Genomic DNA, 20,295 nt, shown 5'->3' on the forward strand with positions numbered 1-20,295 from the left:
TCTCTCGCCTCAAAGACTCTATCTTCTGATGTAAGAAAGCGCTTGCAGCTGCCTGAGCGACATAGGTATCTGAGGCTCTCGCTGTTACACAAGGCTTTCAATCTTCTCTCTTTCACTATCTTTCACTCTTCCTCTGTGTTCTGCTTATTTATTTCTCTCTCATCTCCATGGCTCAGATATGGGATGGAGCGTCTGTTTGCTGCAGCAGGACAGACTGCTTAAAGAGATAAAGCCAATTACAGCTGGCTGTCTGTTAGACTAGAACAGCAACCACAAATAGACAACACTTGACATCTCCCCGGGAATGAACATAGAAACACGGAAGCCCTCTTTTTCTTTTAGTGGAAATTACATCATAAAGAACAATCAAACACTGTTTTATTTTTGTTGCATTGATATTACATGTATGGTGTTGATCAATTCAATTGTACCAAATCTACTAGGTTTTCACCATGCGTGTTTAACACTTGCTCTGTGTTTCTATAGGATGATCCCGGCCTCCAGCAATGCCTTCCTGGTGACCAACCTGGTGTCGGGGACAAAGTACGACCTGTGTGTCTTGGCCGCCTGGGACGACACCGCCACCACCCTGACTGCCACCAACGTGGTGGGCTGTGCCCAGTTCTTCACCCGCGATGACTACACCCAGTGCCAGTCTCTCCACAGCCAGTTCCTAGGGGGCACCATGATCCTGGTGGTGGGTGGCATCATCGTGGCGACGCTACTCGTCTTCATCATTATCCTGATGCTGCGCTACAAGGCCACCGACAATGAGGGTGGTGGCACGGGGGGGATCGGCAAGCTGACCAGCGTTAGTGCCACCCACTCACAGACCAATGGGGGCCGGCTGGGACAGAATGGCATGCCCCTGCCCTTGCCCAAACCCAAGGCCAAAGTGACCATCCAAGACGAGGTGGTGGAGTTTAATTGCGGATCCCTCCAGAGCAGCCTCACCTCCTCCTCTTCCTCGTCGGGTGGCTCGATGGCCGGGGGTGGCTCTCACAGCCCCAACAGCACCCTGGCCAACATGTGGAGGCAGGCGGCCCCCTCCAAGCCCCGGGCCAACCTGGACCACCTGCTGGGGGCCTTCAACTCCCTAGAGCTCCGGGCGGCCCAGGCCAGGGGTAGGGGAGACCTGGGGGAGCCATCCTCCAGCAGTAGCACTCTAGTGGCGGGCGGCGATAGGCCCCCCACAGACAGGGAGCCCCTGCTGGGCCACACAATGGACTCACGGCTCAGCCGGGTGCTCATGCTGCCTCTGGACTCCAAGCCAAAAAGAAGCCAGTCGTTTGACATGGGGGACTGTATGGATACAAACCGGCAAACAGAGAAAGCGATGGCCTCCAGCGCCTCCACGGCCACAACGCCGGTGTGCAGCTACCCCCGGCGCATCAGCAGCATCTGGACTAAGAGGAGCTTGTCTGTAAATGGCATGCTGCTGCAGTGTGACGAGGAGGGGGATATGGGAGGGAGCAAGGGGACCTTCGAGAGCCAAGAGTGGGTCATGGAGAGTACTGTCTAGGAGAGATGGTGACACACTTTGCATCTTCTAAAACACTGCCCCAGGAAGGTGGCAATACGCCTCAGTTCTGATAGACCCACCGGTGAGTGGAGAAGTCCCTGCTTCCTCCCTCCTTCCTTGTTTGCATGGAATTCATTCATGTTAATCTATTGTGGATCCACCATTGTTGTGACAGATAAGTAAAGCTCAAACCACGCCTCTTGAACCCCAAATGGATAAATAGGGTAAAGACGCTCGGTGGACAGAGCTGATTGGTGGAGTGAGGTTGTTTTGTGTTTGTATGTGTGTGTTCTCTACATGGGGAGGGGGCACGCACAGTAATGGTCAACCACAAACTACAAGTAAGTCATGTAATGAAACCTAGTGGATTGTGCAATCTGTGTGCGGTATGGAGTCACATGGAAACTCAGAAATTGGAAGCAGGCCTGTTGTTCATAACGAGGGCCTTAGTTTCTCAGACACAAGGAACGTAAAACAAATCACTGTATTTGTTGACTTGTAAAATGGCATACCATAAAAGCCACTCTTGTTACTGTTGCTGAGATGTTGGGCCATGCCTCTGGACTATACTACTGCTGCAAGTTCATCTGAAATATGTCATGGATTTTTATATATTTAATTTTGCCAATCAAATACACATTGTCCAGTACTGTTCTTCGCCTCTGTACAAGATGGGGCTCCGACCTGAATATTTGCATTATGAAAAACCACAATATACAAGTATATCCAGCCACATTTTTTTATATCCACAGAACCATTTTGTTTCTTAATCCATTCGAACTGAATGGTATTTATATATCGGTAATATAATTAATCCTTAAAAAAATATCTAAAAAAGATTTCATGAAAACAATGTCTGTGAATATATTAACTTTATATACAGAGTATATATTTGAGGGTTCATTAAATAATTCCATATCTGGTACCCTATCAAGATGGATTAATGTATATAGCAAGCAAACAATTTCTCTTTCTTAAAGTTAACAATGTGAAAATGGTAAGGTCTTACGTAAAAATTTAACCGTTATCGTGAATTAACCCAATATAGAGCTCACAACCAACACAAGTTAACACTCTCCAGCAAGAAAGATTAAGCCCCCAGAAAAACTGCAGCTCAACATGCACAATTGTTGAGAGACAAGCATTCTTCTCCAATTCCAAGGAACATTTGTACATGTTTATGAACTTTGATGCACTGACCTTTATTCTCTATCTGGAACTCATCACCTTAAATGATCGACATTTGAGAGTAAGCATACAGCTTGCCACCCTTACCAGTTATTGGCATGAGAAATGTACAGGGAATTCGTACTGAACTATCTATGTCTAGGAATTGTCAAACCGGATTTTTGGTTTGGTAGCATAAACTCACAGTGTTACAAAACCCTCCATCTCTTTGTGATCGTGTCAAGACAGCCCTTCATGAACATGAACTACAACTGATTTAACTTGAGTTTACAAAAAAATCCATTGTAAGGTACCATAAACGTACAGTGCACAATGGTTATGCTCTCAACAATGGTGAAGTTGTTGGCTTTTCTGTAACGTGTACAACTTGCATGTTTATCGAGGACTAACTCATAAGACCATGAAGGACCTTATACACTATCTCTCTTTCTCTATCTGTCCTTTCTCACATTGTGTTGTCTGAATGACTTCCACTGCTTCTGTACATTGACTCTGTATACTGGCTTTTTTGTACAATAATTGAGTGAGAATGTTCAATGGCGAAAACAATAATGTATACCAGTGTCTTTGTAAGCATAAAGAAATACAGAGGTGCTTCACTGTATCATTACAGCGTAACCATGTACATTTCTCACCTGGAATTGTAGACAATGTTTCGGTGGTCAAACCTATTGTTTTTTGCTACAAAATGAAAGAAAAATAAAAAAAAGATATTCTGAAACATTCATGTTGTGTCAGACCCTTATTATAAGACATGCTAATGTGCAACATTTGTCATAAAAATGTATTGAATTGTTCAGCATTGCAATTATTTAATTAACAAAACTTTATTTGGAATCTTGATCTTTGAAGAATGTGTAGCTATCCAATGTGAAATGCACTGGCTATTTTAGATGAAGTGTAATTGTTTATATTTCATATCAGACTACACTGTACTTGAAGTTGTTCTGACTAGGGCCTAGATTCAATCAGATTAAGTATTAACCCTCAATAGCCGACACCCGCATAGCTGGTGTTTTGGTCGTGTTGGAAGTGTAACCACAGATGGATAAGGGAAACCCAGATGGATCACAGGGGGTGAAAATTTGAAGCATCTGGATGGAACATCAACTCATTACCAAATATGGCAAAATGAGTTAGTGCACTTACACAGAGTAGGCGTTCCCTAACGGAAGTGCAAATACATGCTAAAACGTGCCAATAGGATCTTGCTAGCTCATGCAGCTCGATGCAGATGAACTATCGTGAGTTAGTTATAAGTATCTTTGGTGTAACTTCATTACAGCTTTCAAACTGGTTGTATGGTCATTATCACGAAGCCACACGGGCCCCACACATGTTAAAAGTTTAGAACAAGAAAGTGTAGGCAATATAGAAATAAAAATTACACTCAAATTATTAAACCAAATAATGAGGATTTCTATGAAGGTGTAGATCACACATTCCAGTGTTTGAATGTGTAAACACAGCTGCATGGGATTGATACTAACGCGACTCCATGCAGCCAATGGTAATGTCCATAATAGGTATAATGCCAGGATCCTCTTGTGGATTTGACAGCTCTAACGTAGCTCCACCTCCGACACTGTCAAAACACCTGCTATGCACAATAGTGTGTGATTGCGGGCCTCAATTCGGGTCGTTCCTGCATGTGGGTAATACTCCCCCTCGAGCATCCCATTAGTTCGTGCATGAAGGCCCCCCTTGAGCACGCCATCTTCATGCTTGTGTGACACTTTTGATATTCTGGATTTCCCCTAAAATGTGGGTCAAAATGGAAATAAAAGTATTATCAGAGTTTTTTGGGTGACGAAGGACACTGTCTACCTGTGTCCTAGCTAGCTACCGGTGTCACCTCCGCCTCCTGTACAGCGGAGTCCTAGCTAGCTAGCGCACAGTGCCCTTCGCTCCCACCTGCCGAACACCTGCCATCGTTAACAGAACTGCGGGAAAGCAGTGCCCGACAGGTGGGTGGTGATGGACACTGTCTATCTGTCTATCGTTGGCTACCTAGCAACCTATCCCGCCTGCTAAGTACCACTAGCAAGCTAACTAGCTAGCTAGCACCTAGTGTCCTTCGCTAACGCCTCCTGAGGTGCTCTCGCCGTCGTTAACAGAACTGCGGGAAAACTGTGCTCCACAGGCGGGGGTGAACGACACTGTTTATTGTTATCCTAGCTAGCTACTGGTGTTGTCACCCCGTTCTTGTTCTGTGGGGTTTATTGGCAGTTGGCACCCAACGTTATGGTGCATTACCGCCACTTACTGTACTGGTGTATCCCCGCCTCACACCTGTGATTAGGAGTCCTAGCTTAAAAATGTAGCAATAAAATGCAAGAATGCCCACATGTAGGAATGCCCTCAATTGTACCCTTCTCGCTATGCAGGGCTGGCAAAGTGGTCTCAGTGCAATTTGTATCATTCTGTAAGTAGATCTGTGACATGCTATACGTATGATATATTACGCTATGTTAAGTTATATTATGAATGGAATAGCGGTCGTACAATAGCATATGAATTATAGGACGTATAGTATCATACGTCTTACCCAGTTGTACAACAGTCAGCAGTGTTCCATGCTGCATCCCACTGCTGGTTTGCCTGTGAAGCTCAGCAGGGTTGTGTCTGGTTGGTCCCTGGATGGGAGACCAGATGCTGCAGGAAGTGGTGTTGGAGGGCCAGTAGGTGGCACTCTTTCCTTTAAAATACATCCCAATGCTCCAGGGCAGTGATTGGGGACATTGCACTGTGTAGGGTGCTGCCATTTGGATGGGAAGTTAAGGTGTCCTCACTCTCTATGGTCATTAAAGATGCTATGGCACTTATTGTTAGAGTACGGGTGTTAACCCCAGTGTTTTAGCTAAATTCCCAATCTGGCCTTCATCCCCAACATCCAATTGGTTTATTAATCTGCCCTGTAACTATTCCCCAGGTTGTTGTTGTAAATGAGAATGTGTTCTCAGTCAATTTACCTGGTTATAAAATAGTGAATGAATTGGATTATATAATGTAACATCCTTCTTGGATGACGTATTGTATTATACGTCTTTCTCCGAGACCAGTTTGCTTGTTGCACTGTAACAACGAAGAAGAATTACAGGGATAAATTACATTGGAGGTTAGGGGAACTAACGACAAAGGTTAGGGTAACTTATGTAAATAGTTAGGAGAACTAAAATGACAAAGGTTAGGTTGTTTGGGTTAAGTTTATAAGAAGGGTTAGGGGAAGAGTTAGCTAAAATGCTAAAGTTGTCAACAACGCCACTCGAACGCGCAACCTTTGGATTGCTAGATGTTCACGGATTATGCCCACCCATCCTCCCCAACCAATGCAGTAACTAATGGTCTAGTTACTTTAGACAGAAAAGAAAGTACTGAGCTACATACATTTCTGTCTAAAGTAACTAGAACATTAGTAGGTATCATACGTCTTGGAGGTGCCCAGAAATACATAAAGTATGTTTTGTATTCCTCAGAGCAAGGCTGGCGCCAGAATGAATCAGTTGGATGGGCCTTTGATTTCCATAAGGGGCCACGTTTTTTCACAGGAACTCCTATGTGTGCTGCACATGCTTGCGCGTTCACAATTTTATTTATGGGTGTAATAATAAAGACCATAGCAGCTTGTGAGTTTCAAGTTTGGGGAAGCTTATCATTTATATGTGCATTTTCGTTTCTCAACATCATTGTCATGTGGTTAATTGTCAAAATCTGTAGGAAAATGATACAAATCTAAAAGTTCCAATTACATTATAATTATGGCGAGAGCACCAGCGTCTGCCATATGGACACATTAATACACTGTGATCCACGGCGGCTAAAGAAATGAGAGCATAGAACTCAGCGATAACCTATAGGCCCATGCAGCAGTAAGCCTATAACTTCCATTAACTAAGTAAAATACATAGGCCTAAAGCCGACAGATAAAAACAGTAGAAAATATACTAATGAAAATGATGTTTCTTTCAATCACATGAATCTCTCTACTCCACCTGTCTGCGTCCCTTTCTATCTGTCTTGACTTGAGCTATTGCTAGTGAAGTGCATCAACTAGCGCAGGGGTGTCAAACTCATTCCACGTTGGGCCTACAGTCTGCAGGTTTGATCTTTTTCCTTTCAATTAAGACTTAGAGAACCAGGTGAGTAGAGTTCCTTACTAATTAGTCACCTTAATTAATCAATCAAGGGTGGAGCAACAACCTGCAGACACTCGGCCCTCCGTGGAATGAGTTTGACACGTGTGAACTAGCCTATTCTGTGCCCTCAGAGTTTCCTGCGACAGTGAGCTCGGGACAGACAGTATTTTATGACGTTTCCACTGGATATATGGGATCATCAGATCATTCTATTTTGCTCTTTCACACCAAGGCTTGGTGATTATCGAGGCCTGTAGTGTTGGAAAGATTTGTCAAATATTGAGGAACTATCATTCACAATGGATGTTAAAATAACAGACTTCATTGACTTGTGAGGCAAAGACAAAATGACTGAGAAGCTCAGCTTATTAGTGGTGTATGTGGTGAGTTAAGACAATCAGAATTCGGACATTGCCAAATTGTCACTTTCCTACATGCATTATGGAGAGAGACGCACCATATCTTCGCCACACACCCATCCTTTCTTCTTGACGCAACATTTTAAACTATACTCAAGACGCATTATCTTCACACTGACAGCCGCAACTCAATCATCTAGACCTATTGCCACACGCACTACCCAAAAAGAGGCATAGAGGCACACACTTGTGATTTGAAACAGTCCACAGCAATTATTTCAAAAATAAGCTAATGAGCCTCTGTGGCAAAGTCATGCTCCCTTGTGAAATATTTTGATAGTATAATAATACCAACAGTATAATTTTGGTGAAACATCAATTTAGCCTAATTGTGCACCCACCAACTTTTCTTACCAATTTGCAAGAGGCTTAAACCATAGATCTGTATATAATGACGAGAGGCTCATGTCTCCGCCCTAACAATGGGAGTCTTTGTCCCAAAGGCGGTAAGGCAGGCGACAAGATTAGGTCTGCAAATCATTCACATAGAAATGCGTTGTGCTTATTCTGGACAAATTCTGGTGATAGCAAACCCTCTCGCTTCGCCTCTTCTTCTCTGCTGAAACTATATCACTGTAGAAAGCATCTGAGGGAGCGAAACAGCACCCATCTATATGTATCCCATGTATCTGATACTGTCTGGACAGAAATAGTATGACTGTCTGGACAGAAATAGTATGACATGTCATACTATTTTTGTCCAGACAGCATCAGATACATGGTCTACACATACTGAGACAAAGGGGAGCTGTTTCGCTCGCTCGGACGCTTTAACTGAGCTTGATGCGTCTTTCTGTCGGCGCGCGTCACGGTCAAATAAATTATTTCAACATTTCAATATTTTAATTGGACGGGCAAGTAGGTACGGTAGGGCGGCAAGGGCCCCTAAGGCCCACCCATAATGCCAGCCCTGGCTCAAGGGCCAGCCTGATGCAGGTGTTGGCTAGCGCCAATCTAATTGAATCTAGTCCAAGGTTTGGCAAATCAGAGATCTGTCCAACTGTAAACCAAAAAGTCTTACTGTGCCCTGTACTTTATAATCAGCTGATTTAACAAGAGATGGACCCAGATTATCAGGGGATTATGTTGACAGAAATAGAAACTGTATTCCAGCATCTTCACATTGTCAAGGTCATCAGTATGGAGACTTATTTATATTCTCCCATTTTATCAGCCCTGCACCACATTCCAGCCTTAAGACAGACACAAAGGAGAAAGAGCGGGGCTTTTGCACAATGCACATCAAACAACGCAGCATCTCTTCATTACAAAGTCCACTCACTCTGCGTGGCACCACCGACACACAACACAACAGTCAGCATTCAATCCAACTCCCCATGAGATACTCGACCAGAAATGCCACTCTTTCTTCTCTTTCTGTTGGTCACAGTGTGGTTCCTCTAGTCAGAATCATCCCTACCTGTTGACCACAACAGTCTGTGTGTAGTGGGCAGCCTTTCTCCAATAGGCCTAGTCCCAACTGAGGGGCTGTGTTGTGAGTGTGTACGTGCATGCATTTAAGCGTTCATTTGTGCGTATGTGAAAAATATGTGGAGGAATGTGTGTGTGGAAGGATATTCAGAGGGTGTGAGACGCTCTGTGCCGGGTGAGAGAGGGAAGAGTGATAGTGCTGGCTCAATGTGGAGGACGCACAGCTTGATTGGCAGGCTGCCCACCACTCGGATCCTTCACGCCACATCCATCCAGAGGATAGGATATGGGGCCCTCGGCTTCAGCTATCTTCCCCCCCGAGTAGCAGCCACATCAGCTCTACCACAAACTCACAGCAGCCTCCCCAACCAGCAGGAGACAACACAGCATCAATTAGTGGAAGAATCAAACAATGGCTTTGCATAAAAATGAGGACCCTTTGCAGATGCAGCAGCCAGTCACGTGTTTCAAGGTAACGGTGCGTGCAGTACTGTCAGTACACATACAATGGCTCCTGTTTGACACTCAGGCCTAAATTCAATCAGTGTTAACCGGTGATAGCCGACACCCGCATAGCTGAAGTTTTGGTGGTGTCGGAGGTGTAACTGCATTGGAGCTCTCAAATCGGTCAACAGCTGCTCTTGATCATTGTCATGAAGCCACATCCGTCCCACTCCTGTTAGACGTTCAGAATAAGAACGTGTAGGCTATATAAAAATAATGACGCTTCTCTCAGCCTAATCGAGGTGTAGAATAGGCTATATCTCACATTCCAGTGTTCAAACGTGTAAACAATGCTGCATGGGATTTCTCTTAATGGGACTCTGTGTAGCCAATGGCATTGTCCGCCAGGAGCCACATGTGGACAGCTCTAGCACAGTTCCACCTCTGACACCGCCAAAACGACCGCTATGGGTGCCTTCAGAAAGTATTCACACCTCTGGACTTTTTCTACATTTTGTTGTGTTACCTAAATAAAACATTTATTCAATTGAGATTTTGTGTCACTGGTCTACACACAATACCCCATTATGTCAAAATGGAATAATGTTGTTTTTTTTATTTTTAAATGAAGTAATAAAAATGAAAATCTGAAATGTCTTGAGTCAATACTGTAAGTACAAAATATGTTAGGACTAAACATTTGCATAACAATTCACATAATAAGTTGCATGGACTCACTGTGTGCAAAAATAGTGTTTAACATGATTTTTTAATGACTACCTCATCTCTGTACCCGACGCATACAATTATCTGTAAGGTCCCTCAGTTGAGCAGTGAATTTCAAACACAGATTCAACCACAAAGACCAGGGAGGTTTCCCAATGTCTCCCAAAGGCCACCTATTGGTGGATAAAAAAATAAGAAACAAAAGCAGACATTTGAGCATGGTGGTTATTAATTACACATTGGATGGTGTATCAATACACCCAGTCACTACAAAGATACAGGCGTCCTTCCTAACTCAGTTGCTGGAGAGGAAGGAAGCCGCTCAGGGATTTCCACACGAGTCCAATGGTGACTTTAAAACAGTTACAGAGTATAATGGCTGTCATAGGAGAAAACTGAGGATGGATAACAACATTGTAGTTACTCCACAATACTAACTTAAATGACAGAGTGAAAAGAAGGAAGCCTGTACAGAGTAGAAATATTCCAAAAACATGCATCATGTTAGCAATAAGGCACTAAAGTGAAACTGCAAAAAATGTGTAAAAGAAAATAACTTTATGTCCAGAATGCAAAGTTTTATGTTTGTAGTAAAATAGGGCAGGGTTACACCGATGTTCTGATAGCTAAACTCGGTTGCTGGGTTGGATATTGAATCACTACAAGGCTGCCGGCTAGAGCAGTATGGATGCCACTCTTAATTGGCTTGTCACCTCACCACCATGAACCACACACTGGTACTCTTTATGGTTCTTTAAGTAACAACTGTATGATGTGGTTCTACAAGGAATAGAAAATGAACATATTATAGGACACAATAATATGTGATTATTACTATAAGATGCATACAGTATAAAGGCTCAATCAGATGAGCTTACTATGTAGGCAATGTAACCTAATGAAACAAGACACAGATGTGAATACAATAGTGACTTAAAATGATATGTGGTATGTAATAGGTTCCTATTGCATCTAAAAGATAACGCAGTATAGGAGAACATGAATACCATCCGCAGAATACAGCTGCAGTCTATACAACGCTACACAATACAGCCCTAGTATGCTAACGTAGACCGTAAACTCTAAAGTGGTCCGAAAGGACACATGACACCAGGAAGGCGCAATAACTGCGTACTGACCATGAAACTGGTGGGACAGAGCGAAAGCGCTCACTAACGTAACTTAAACCTGCTATCTTTAATAAGCTGCTGCAGTTACCAGCAGGCTGTACAATGTAAACAAACTCTGCATCTTATGACCACGATAATAAAGGGACCTAAATCTTATATCTCAAGCATAAACATAACTGCAATGCACTGTGTGCATGACGCATAGAAAATAGTTAGCCTGGCTAAGTAGCTAACGTAACGTCAATTGCTAGCATTGACGATGCATAATCAATTACAAATTACAACTTTATAATAAACCGTTTACTTTATCTCCACCCCCCTGACAGCATACATACAGTATGATAAACATGACATATTCTTACTTAGTTTTAGATGAACGCACAAATACAGTTAAACATGCTATCCATTCCCTGCCTACACCAAAACTCACAGGCTGGATGCGGGACTTACAACGACAGGCTAAAGAGAATGTCTCTGATTGGATAGAAAGTTAGGGGGGATTGATTGATGAGCTGTCGGACATTCTAACTAAAGGGACAAACTAGAGCTGCATAGAGAAATACTAAATCTGAAGGTCTGGCCTTTTTCTACATTTGGGAACAAATCCAACACAACACATCACTGAGTACCTTCTTCATATTTTCAAGCATGGTGGTGGCTGCATCATGTTATGGGTATGCTTGACATCGGCCATGACTAGGAAGTTTTTTAGGATAAAATGAAACGGAATAGAGCTAAACACAGGCAAAATCGTAGAGGAAAACCTGGTTCAGTCTGCTTTCCAACAGACACTGGGAGACAAATTCACCTTTCAGCAGGACAATAACCTAAAACACAAGGCTAAATATACACTGGAGTTGCTTATCAAGACGACATTGAATGTTCTTGGCCTAGTTACAGTTTTGACTTAAATCGGCTTAAAGATGTATTGCAAGACTTGGCTGTCTAGCAATGATCAGCAACCAACTTGACAAGAGCTTGAAGAATTTTAGAAAGAATAATGTGCAAAAATTGTACAATCCATGTGTGCAAAGCTCTAAGAGACTTATCCAGAAAGACAGCTGTAATCCCTGGCAAAGGTGATTCTAATATGTATTGACTCAGTGGTGTGAATACTTATGTAAATTAGATACTTCTGTATTTCATTTTCAATAAATTTGCAAAAAATTCAAAAAATCTTTTTTTCACTTTGTCATTATGGGGTATTGTGTGTAGATGGTTAACAAAACATATACACATTTTTAATTCAGGCTGTAAGACAACAAAATGTGTAATAATAAGTATGAACACTTTCTGAAGGAATTGTACATGGTCATTTCTGACCACCAGCTAGCTGACCATTAGGCAATCTGTCTATTCAATCAAAGGCTTAACCAATCAGCTCTGAATGATTTAAAGGATGCAGAAAGGATGGCAAAGGTTAGACTGTAATTAAAGGAATCTCATTGATTGAAAATGCATTTATGCAATATATACATTTCATTATTTACTCATCATCAATTAACATTTGAGTTTCATGCTATTCTGTCCTGTCTTCAGTTACTGGCCATTAAGGATGAAGTGGGAACCTGTTTTTAGCTGATACTGTACCAAGTGCACAAATCACCTCTGATGGAGTTGCAAGGAATATACTATAGTGCTTTCGGAAAGTATTCAGACCCCTTGATGTTTTCCAAATTTTGTTACAATACAGCCTTATTTTAAAATGGATTAAATATGTTTTTTCCTCATCAATCTACACACAATACCTCATAAGGAAAAAAAGGAAAATAGGCTGTTTAACATTTTTGCACGTTTATAAAAAATAATCATGTTTTCTTTGCTATGATACTCGAAATTGAGCTCAGGTGCATCCTGTTTCCATTGATCATCCTTGAGATGTTTCTACAACTTCATTGGAGTCCACCTGTAGTAAATTCAATTGTTTGGACATGATTTGGAAAGGCACACACACCTGTCTATATAAGGTCCCACTGTTGACAGCAAAAACCCTGATGAAGACAGCTTGTATGTCGAAACATTGGTTATTAGGTTATTCAATTATTGCATCTGAGCTCCTAGAGTGTGCGGCTCTCCTTTTCTTTTTCAAATGTTCTACTCCGCTAGCCAGCATCTCGCCCAAACAGGTGTGCGTTTCTTTCGCCTCCAGAGCAAAAACCAAGCCATGAGGTCGAAGGAATTGTCGGTAGAGCTCCGAAACAGAATTGTGTTGAGGCACAGATCTGGGAAAACGTACCAAAAGATGTCTGCAGCATTGAAGGTTGCCAAAAACACAGTGGCCTCCATCATTCTTAAATGGAAGAAATTTGGAACCACTAAGACTTTTCCTAGAGCAGTCTGCCCAGCAAAACTGAACAATCAGGGGAGAAGGGCCTTGTGCAGGGAGGTGACCAAGAACCCGATGGTCACTTTGACAGAGCTCCAGAGTTCCTCTGAGGATATGGGAGAACATTCCAGAAGAACAACCATCTCTGCACCACTCCACCAATCAGGCCTTTGTGGTAAGACGGTAGCCACTTCTCAGTAAAAGCCACATGACAGCCCGCTTGGAATTTGCCAAAAGGCACCTAAAGACTCTCAGACCATGAGAAAACAAGATTATGTGGTCTGATGAAACCAAGATTGAACTCTTTGGTCTGAATGCCAAGCAACACGTCTAGAGGAAACCTGGGACCATCCCTATGGTGATGAATGGTGGTGGCAGCATCATGCTGTGGGGATGTTTTTCAGCTGCAGGGACTGGAAGACTAGTCAGGATTGAGGGAAAGATGAACGGAGCAAAGCACAGAGAGATCCTTGATGAAAACCTCCTTAAGAGCACTCAGGACCTCAGAATGGGACGAAGGTTCACCTTCCAACAGGACAATGACCCTAAGCACACAGCCAAGACAATGCAGGAGTGGCTTAGGGACAAGTCTCGGAATGTCCTTGAGTGGCCCAGCCAGAACACGGACTTGAACTCAAACTATAGCAGTACAGCGACGCTCCCCATCCAACCTGACAGAGCTTGAGAGGATCTGCAGAGAAGAATAGGACAAACTCCCAAAATACAGGTGTAAAAAGCTTGTAGCGTCATACCCAAGAAGACTTGAGGCTGTAATTGCTGCCAAAGGTGCTTCAACAAAGTACTGAGTAAAGGGTCTGAATCATTACGTAAATGTGATATTTCAGGGTTTTTTTTTATACATTTGCAAACATTTCTTAACATCTGATTTTGATTTGTCATCATGTGGTATTGTGTGTAGAATGATGAACAATCAATCCATTTTACAATAAGGCTGTAACGTAACAGAATGTGGAATAGTCAAGTGGTCTGAATACTTTCCGAAAGCACTGTATATAACCAGTGTTCTAGACAAACACCCATTTTCTCAATCATTCTGAAATATGACATAGTCAACAAATAGGTTTATTTCAATTGGGAGTGCTGGAACGGCTGAAGGTCAGTTGTTCCAACATACTGTAGAAGTGCTTGAGATTGTTCTCCATGGAACCTTCAAGAAGTGTGTCCTTACTGCACCACAGAATCAGGGTCATCATGACTGGTTTGCATTATTTACTGGGCCCATGTGTGGCTGTTCTTCCAAGGCTATTAGGGAATGGCCTTGGATGGTGATAGGGTCCATGACTAGAACATGAATTCCGAGCTGGAGCGTATGGGGACTGGAGCCATGGGGAGCGCCTGGGGCAATGGAACCCATGGGCTGAAACCTTCCACTCAGCCATTATGGGCTTATTTAGCATATGAAAAGGTTGATCTATTTTAAAATAACTCTAGAGAGCACAATACACAGTCTATATGTTTTCCATATTTGATTGTGTCTGTATTTTGTATCATTTGCAACTAAAGTTATAGTGAACTCAAGGAGAATACAGATGAGGTAAAAGTGGATAGGTGGCTTCATTTAAATTAATTAGCTTTAAAGTACATTTATGCAAAGATTGACCCCAATGTGTTGGGCATATTGGGTTAAAAAAACAACCTACATTCATAGTACGCTAGTGCCTCCCTGTGGTTCTAAGGTAGCTTTACAGGTGGTTGTAATATAGTAAACTCAGAGGCAATCAAATAAAACCAAAAGTCAACATAATGACTGATGTCTATGAACGAAAGATGGAAGTGACTCTAACGCTAATATTAGCTCATTGAACTTACCTACAGCAAGCACCTTGCTTGTCCCATCCAAGTTGAATATCTTTTCAATAGGTCCATACAAACAGGACATATAACATACAAACATGATATATAATTTGAGGATGCTTTGTGTCATTCAATCATATTTTTGACTGGTCAACAAAGTGGTTGCTTCTGGGTAAAAAAAATCCATGTCCCAGGTTTATGTTCCACTAGATACAATCAGGATATGCCTTCTGTGTACATGACTGCTGTAGCCTACCCACTTCGCATAGGGCATCAAGAATGTATCAGAAATGTAACACATTTATAAAAAGCCAGGGACATTTCAGGGCATATGATGAAAAATGTTTGGTCACTCTTATGACCTACAGTAGCTAGCTAGAACACTGGGAAGAACATAACACCTCTCTCTGCACCAGATATTTGTGGAGTGAGTGATAGCTAATAGCTGTGTTCCTGTATGATGAGGGAACCTCCAAGAAACAAGGTGGCGGGAGGGGGGTCCGGTGTCAAATGTGAAAGGAGTAGGTAAAGGTCACTCATCCCAGTGACTAGCACAAACAGATGGCTGGAGACAGCTGTTGAACACTACTGTATTTCAAACCATAGAACAAGCCAGTAAAGGAGTGAATTCATGTGCTATCTCAGTGGCCTCAAATTTTTAAGAGATGCTGGTTCAGGAATTCTTTAATATGCCACAGGGCACATCTTTGCTGTCCCACTAGATGGCAATATAACTATAACTGACGGCTAATTCTTCTCCTGTCAAGGCAACTGGTGATACACCTTGCCTTGATATTTTGGGTCAATTGAACTCAACAAATAGCATATGTTCTCGGTTTGAGCATTTGTAATTTTGTCTGGATTAGGGTTGTGAGTTTGTAGCCATAAATAAGTACTACGGTGTTTTTTTTTTTCTGCACAGGACTCTGTAAACAATATTGACATACAGAAAGGATATGTTGGGGTCAACCTAGCTTCTCATGTCTCCACTCCAATAAATTCCTTTTTGTTTAGTTATGTTGTTGCTTGTAATTTTGTTGTTATGACTAGGATAGTCTTTTTTGTTCCCTTTGAACTGTCTGAGGGGAGGGTGAACAATTTCTGCATATGTCAGTTCACTAATAGCATTCCAACGGGAAGAACATTAGGTAATGCTTTCCGGTCTGTAACGGTGTTCCTCCTCCTCTTCATACGAAGAGGAGGAGTAGTGATTCGACCAAGGCGCAGCGTTGTGATATGACATGATATTTATTTAAACAAGACGAAAACAAACTATACTTGACTAACTAACAAAACAATAAACGATGTAGACAGACCTGGACGACGAACTTACATGAAACACGAAGAACGCAATAACAGGAAAACTGACTACATAAAACGAACGCACAAACAAAACCGAAAACAGTCCCGTGTGGCGTAACATACAGACACTGACACAGGAGACAACCACCCACAACAAACAGTGTGAAAACACCTACCTTAATATGACTCTCAATCAGAGGAAATGACAACCACCTGCCTCTAATTGAGAGCCATATCAGGTCACCCTTTAAACCAACATAGAAACAGAAAACATAGACTGCCCACCCAAACTCACGTCCTGACCAACTAACACATACAAAACTAACAGAAAACAGGTCAGGAACGTGACATAATCCCCCCCTCAAGGTGCGAACTCCGGGCGCACCAGCACAAAGTCTTGGGGAGGGTCTGGGTGGGCATCTGACCACGGTGGTGGCTCAGGCTCTGGGCGAGGTCCCCACCCCACCATAGTCAATCCCAGCTTACGTCTCCCCCTTAGAATGACCACCCTCATCTTACACCCACTTAATTTTAATGGTAACCTTAATATAAGGGGCAGCACCGGGACAAGGGGCAGCACCGGGATAAGGTAGCTCAGGACAGAGATATAGCACAGGACAGAGAGGTAGGTCAGGATAGAGAGGTAGCTCAGGATAGAGGGGCAACTCCGGACTGAAGGGCAGCTCCGGACAGAGAGACAGCTCTGGACTGAGGGGCAGTTCTGGATAAATGGCCGCTCTGGGCTGAGGGGCAGCTCATGACTGGCTGACGGCTCTGGACGCTCATGACTGGCTGACGGCTCTGGACGCTCATGGTTGGCTGACGGCTCTGGACGCTCATGGCTGGCTGACGGCTCTGGACGCTCATGGCTGGCTGACGGCTCTGGACGCTCATGGCTGGCTGACGGCTCTGGACGCTCATGGCTGGCTGACGGCTCTGGACGCTCATGGCTGGCTGACGGCTCTGGCTGCTCTGGCAGATCCTGTCTGGTTGGCGGCTCTGGCAGATCCTGTCTGGTTGGCGGCTCTGGCAGATCCTGTCTGGTTGGCGGCTCTGGCAGATCCTGTCTGGTTGGCGGCTCTGGCAGATCCTGTCTGGTTGGCGGCTCTGGCAGATCCTGTCTGGTTGGCGGCTCTGGCAGATCCTGACTGACGAATGGCTCTAGCGGCTCCTGACTGACTAACGGCTCTGACGGCTCGGGACAGACGGGCGGCTCTAATGGCTCGGGACAGACGGATGGCTCAGACGGCGCTGAGGAGACGGATGGCTCAGATGGCGCTGCGGAGACGGATAGCTCTGGCTGATCCTGTCTGGCGGAAGGCTTTGGCTGCTCCTGTCTGGCGGAAGGCTTTGGCTGCTCCTGTCTGGCGGAAGGCTCTAGCGGCTCCTGTCTGGCGGAAGGCTCTGTAGGCTCATGGCAGACGGGCGGCTTTGCAGGCTCATGGCAGACGGGCGGCTTTGAAGGCTCAATACAGACGGGCAGTTCATGCGGCGCTTGGCAGACGGACAGTTCAGGCGCCGTTGGGCAGACGGCAGACTCTGGCCGGCTGAGACGCACTGTAGGCCTGGTACGTGGTGCCGGAACTGGAGGCACCGGACTGGAGACACGCACTTCAAGCCTAGTGCGGGGAGCAGGGACAGGGCACACTGACCTCTCGAAGCGCACTATAGGCCTGGTGCGTGGTACCGGCACTGGTGGCACCGGGCTGAGTGCACGCACATCAGGACGAGTACGGGGAGAAGGAACAGTGCGTACAGGGCTCTGGAGACGCACAGGAGGCTTAGTGCGTGGTGCCGGAACTGGAGACACTGGGCTGGAGACACGCACCATAGGGAGAGTGCTTGGAGGAGGAACAGGGCTCTGAAAACGCACTGGAAGCCTGGTGCGTGGTGTAGGCACTGGTGGTACTGGGCTGGGGCGGGGAGGTAGCGCCGGAAATACCGGACCGTGCAGGCGTACTGGCTCCCTTGAGCACCGAGCCTGCCCAACCTTACCTGGTTGAATACTCCCAGTCGCCCGACCAGTGCGGGGAGGTGGAATAACCCGCACCGGGCTATGTAGGCGAACCGGGGACACCATGCGTAAGGCTGGTGCCATGTAAGCCGGCCCGAGGAGACGCACTGGAGACCAGACATGTTGAGCCGGCCTCATGACACCTGGTTCAATGCCCAATCTAGCCCTACCAGTGCGGGGAGGTGGAATAACCCGCACCGGGCTATGCACACGTACAGGAGACACCGTGCGCTCTACTGCGTAACACGGTGTTCGCCCGTACTCCCGCTCTCCACGCTTAGCCTGTGAAGTGGGCGCAGGTCTCCTACCTGCCCTTGACCCATTACCTCTTAGCCCCCCCCCAATAAATTTTTGGTTTGGGTAGTACTCACGGGCTTTTCGGGCTTCCGTGCTAGACGCGTCCCCTCATAACGCCGGTTTTGGGCTTCTCCGGCCTCCAGCCTTGCTTCCTTGCTGCCTCCTCATATCGCCGCCTCTCAGCTTTAGCTGCCTCCAGCTCCTCTTTGGGGCGGCGATATTCTCCTGGCTGCGCCCAGGGTCCTTTGCCTTCTAGGTCTTCCTCCCATGTCCATTTCTCCAAATAATTCAGCCTCTCCTGTTGTTGCTGCTTGGTCCTGGATTGGTGGGTGGTTCTGTAATGGTGTTCCTCCTCCTCTTCATACGAAGAGGAGGAGTAGTGATTCGACCAAGGCGCAGCGTTGTGATATGACATGATATTTATTTAAACAAGACGAAAACAAACTATACTTGACTAACTAACAAAACAATAAACGATGTAGACAGACCTGGACGACGAACTTACATGAAACACGAAGAACGCAATAACAGGAAAACTGACTACATAAAACGAACGCACAAACAAAACCGAAAACAGTCCCGTGTGGCGTAACATACAGACACTGACACAGGAGACAACCACCCACAACAAACAGTGTGAAAACACCTACCTTAATATGACTCTCAATCAGAGGAAATGACAACCACCTGCCTCTAATTGAGAGCCATATCAGGTCACCCTTTAAACCAACATAGAAACAGAAAACATAGACTGCCCACCCAAACTCACGTCCTGACCAACTAACACATACAAAACTAACAGAAAACAGGTCAGGAACGTGACACGGTCTCACTGAAAATGTCCTTGCTATATTTTTATACTGTAGAGACTTTTTTTCATGTTACATGTATTTCTGCTGTGTCTTGACAATTCATCTATATATCAATATCAGCTACATTTTTTGATACAATATTGACACATTGTCACGCCCTGACCTTAGAGAGCCTTTTTATTTCTCTATTTGGTTAGGTCGGGGTGTGATTTGGGTGAGCATTCTATATTTTCTATTTCTTTGTTGGCCGGGTATGGTTCCCAATCAGAGGCAGCTGTCTATCGTTGTCTCTGATTGGGGATCTTATTTAGGCAGCCCTTTTTCCCACCTTGGATTGTGTGATCTTGTTTTTGCATAGTTGCTGTCTAGCCCTGCAGAACGTTACGTTCGGTTTTGTATTTTGTTGTTTTGTCGGAGTTCAGTATTAGAAATTATGAACACTTTCCACGCTGCGCTTTGGTCTCATTCATCTAACGACGGGCGTAACACACATATCAGTTTTATTTTAAAGAAGCATTGTAACTGTGTGAATGTTCACTTCCACAGGTCCGTAAAGTCTATACAACTGCTTGCTGATTGGGACAGGTGTGAATGTTCTGGGAGGCAACAAGAAGGACATGCCTTGCTCATATTGATATCAAATTGAACGATCAATATTGGTGCCCACCACCTATTACCATGTTATTATGCTGGTTTTATTCAGAGCCATATAGCCTACAAAACATATTGACTG

At 44.4% G+C, this 20,295-nt stretch overlaps 1 protein-coding gene and 1 long non-coding RNA gene across 3 annotated transcripts in view; one reads left to right on the forward strand and one right to left on the reverse strand.

Annotated features, from left to right (window-relative positions):
* LOC139556528 (leucine-rich repeat and fibronectin type-III domain-containing protein 2-like) overlaps positions 1 to 3,435 on the forward strand; it is a 246,877-nt gene extending 243,442 nt beyond the window's left edge. For both annotated transcript variants that reach the window (XM_071370585.1, XM_071370586.1), the window contains one exon: positions 487 to 3,435. In XM_071370585.1, the coding sequence (XP_071226686.1) occupies positions 487 to 1,522 (1,036 nt within the window). In that variant the 3' untranslated portion in view covers positions 1,523 to 3,435. The remainder of the gene's footprint in view (positions 1 to 486) is intronic.
* A 6,455-nt stretch (positions 3,436 to 9,890) lies between these two features.
* On the reverse strand, positions 9,891 to 11,440 carry LOC139556529 (uncharacterized). The gene is made up of 2 exons (XR_011671137.1): positions 11,359 to 11,440; positions 9,891 to 10,039 (listed from the first exon to the last, which is right to left on the reverse strand). It is a non-coding gene; the product is annotated as an uncharacterized lncRNA (long non-coding RNA).
* Between the last annotated feature and the right edge of the window lie 8,855 nt (positions 11,441 to 20,295).

The sequence above is a fragment of the Salvelinus alpinus genome, chromosome 27 (assembly GCF_045679555.1).
Source record: "Salvelinus alpinus chromosome 27, SLU_Salpinus.1, whole genome shotgun sequence".
NCBI lineage: Eukaryota > Metazoa > Chordata > Actinopteri > Salmoniformes > Salmonidae > Salvelinus > Salvelinus alpinus.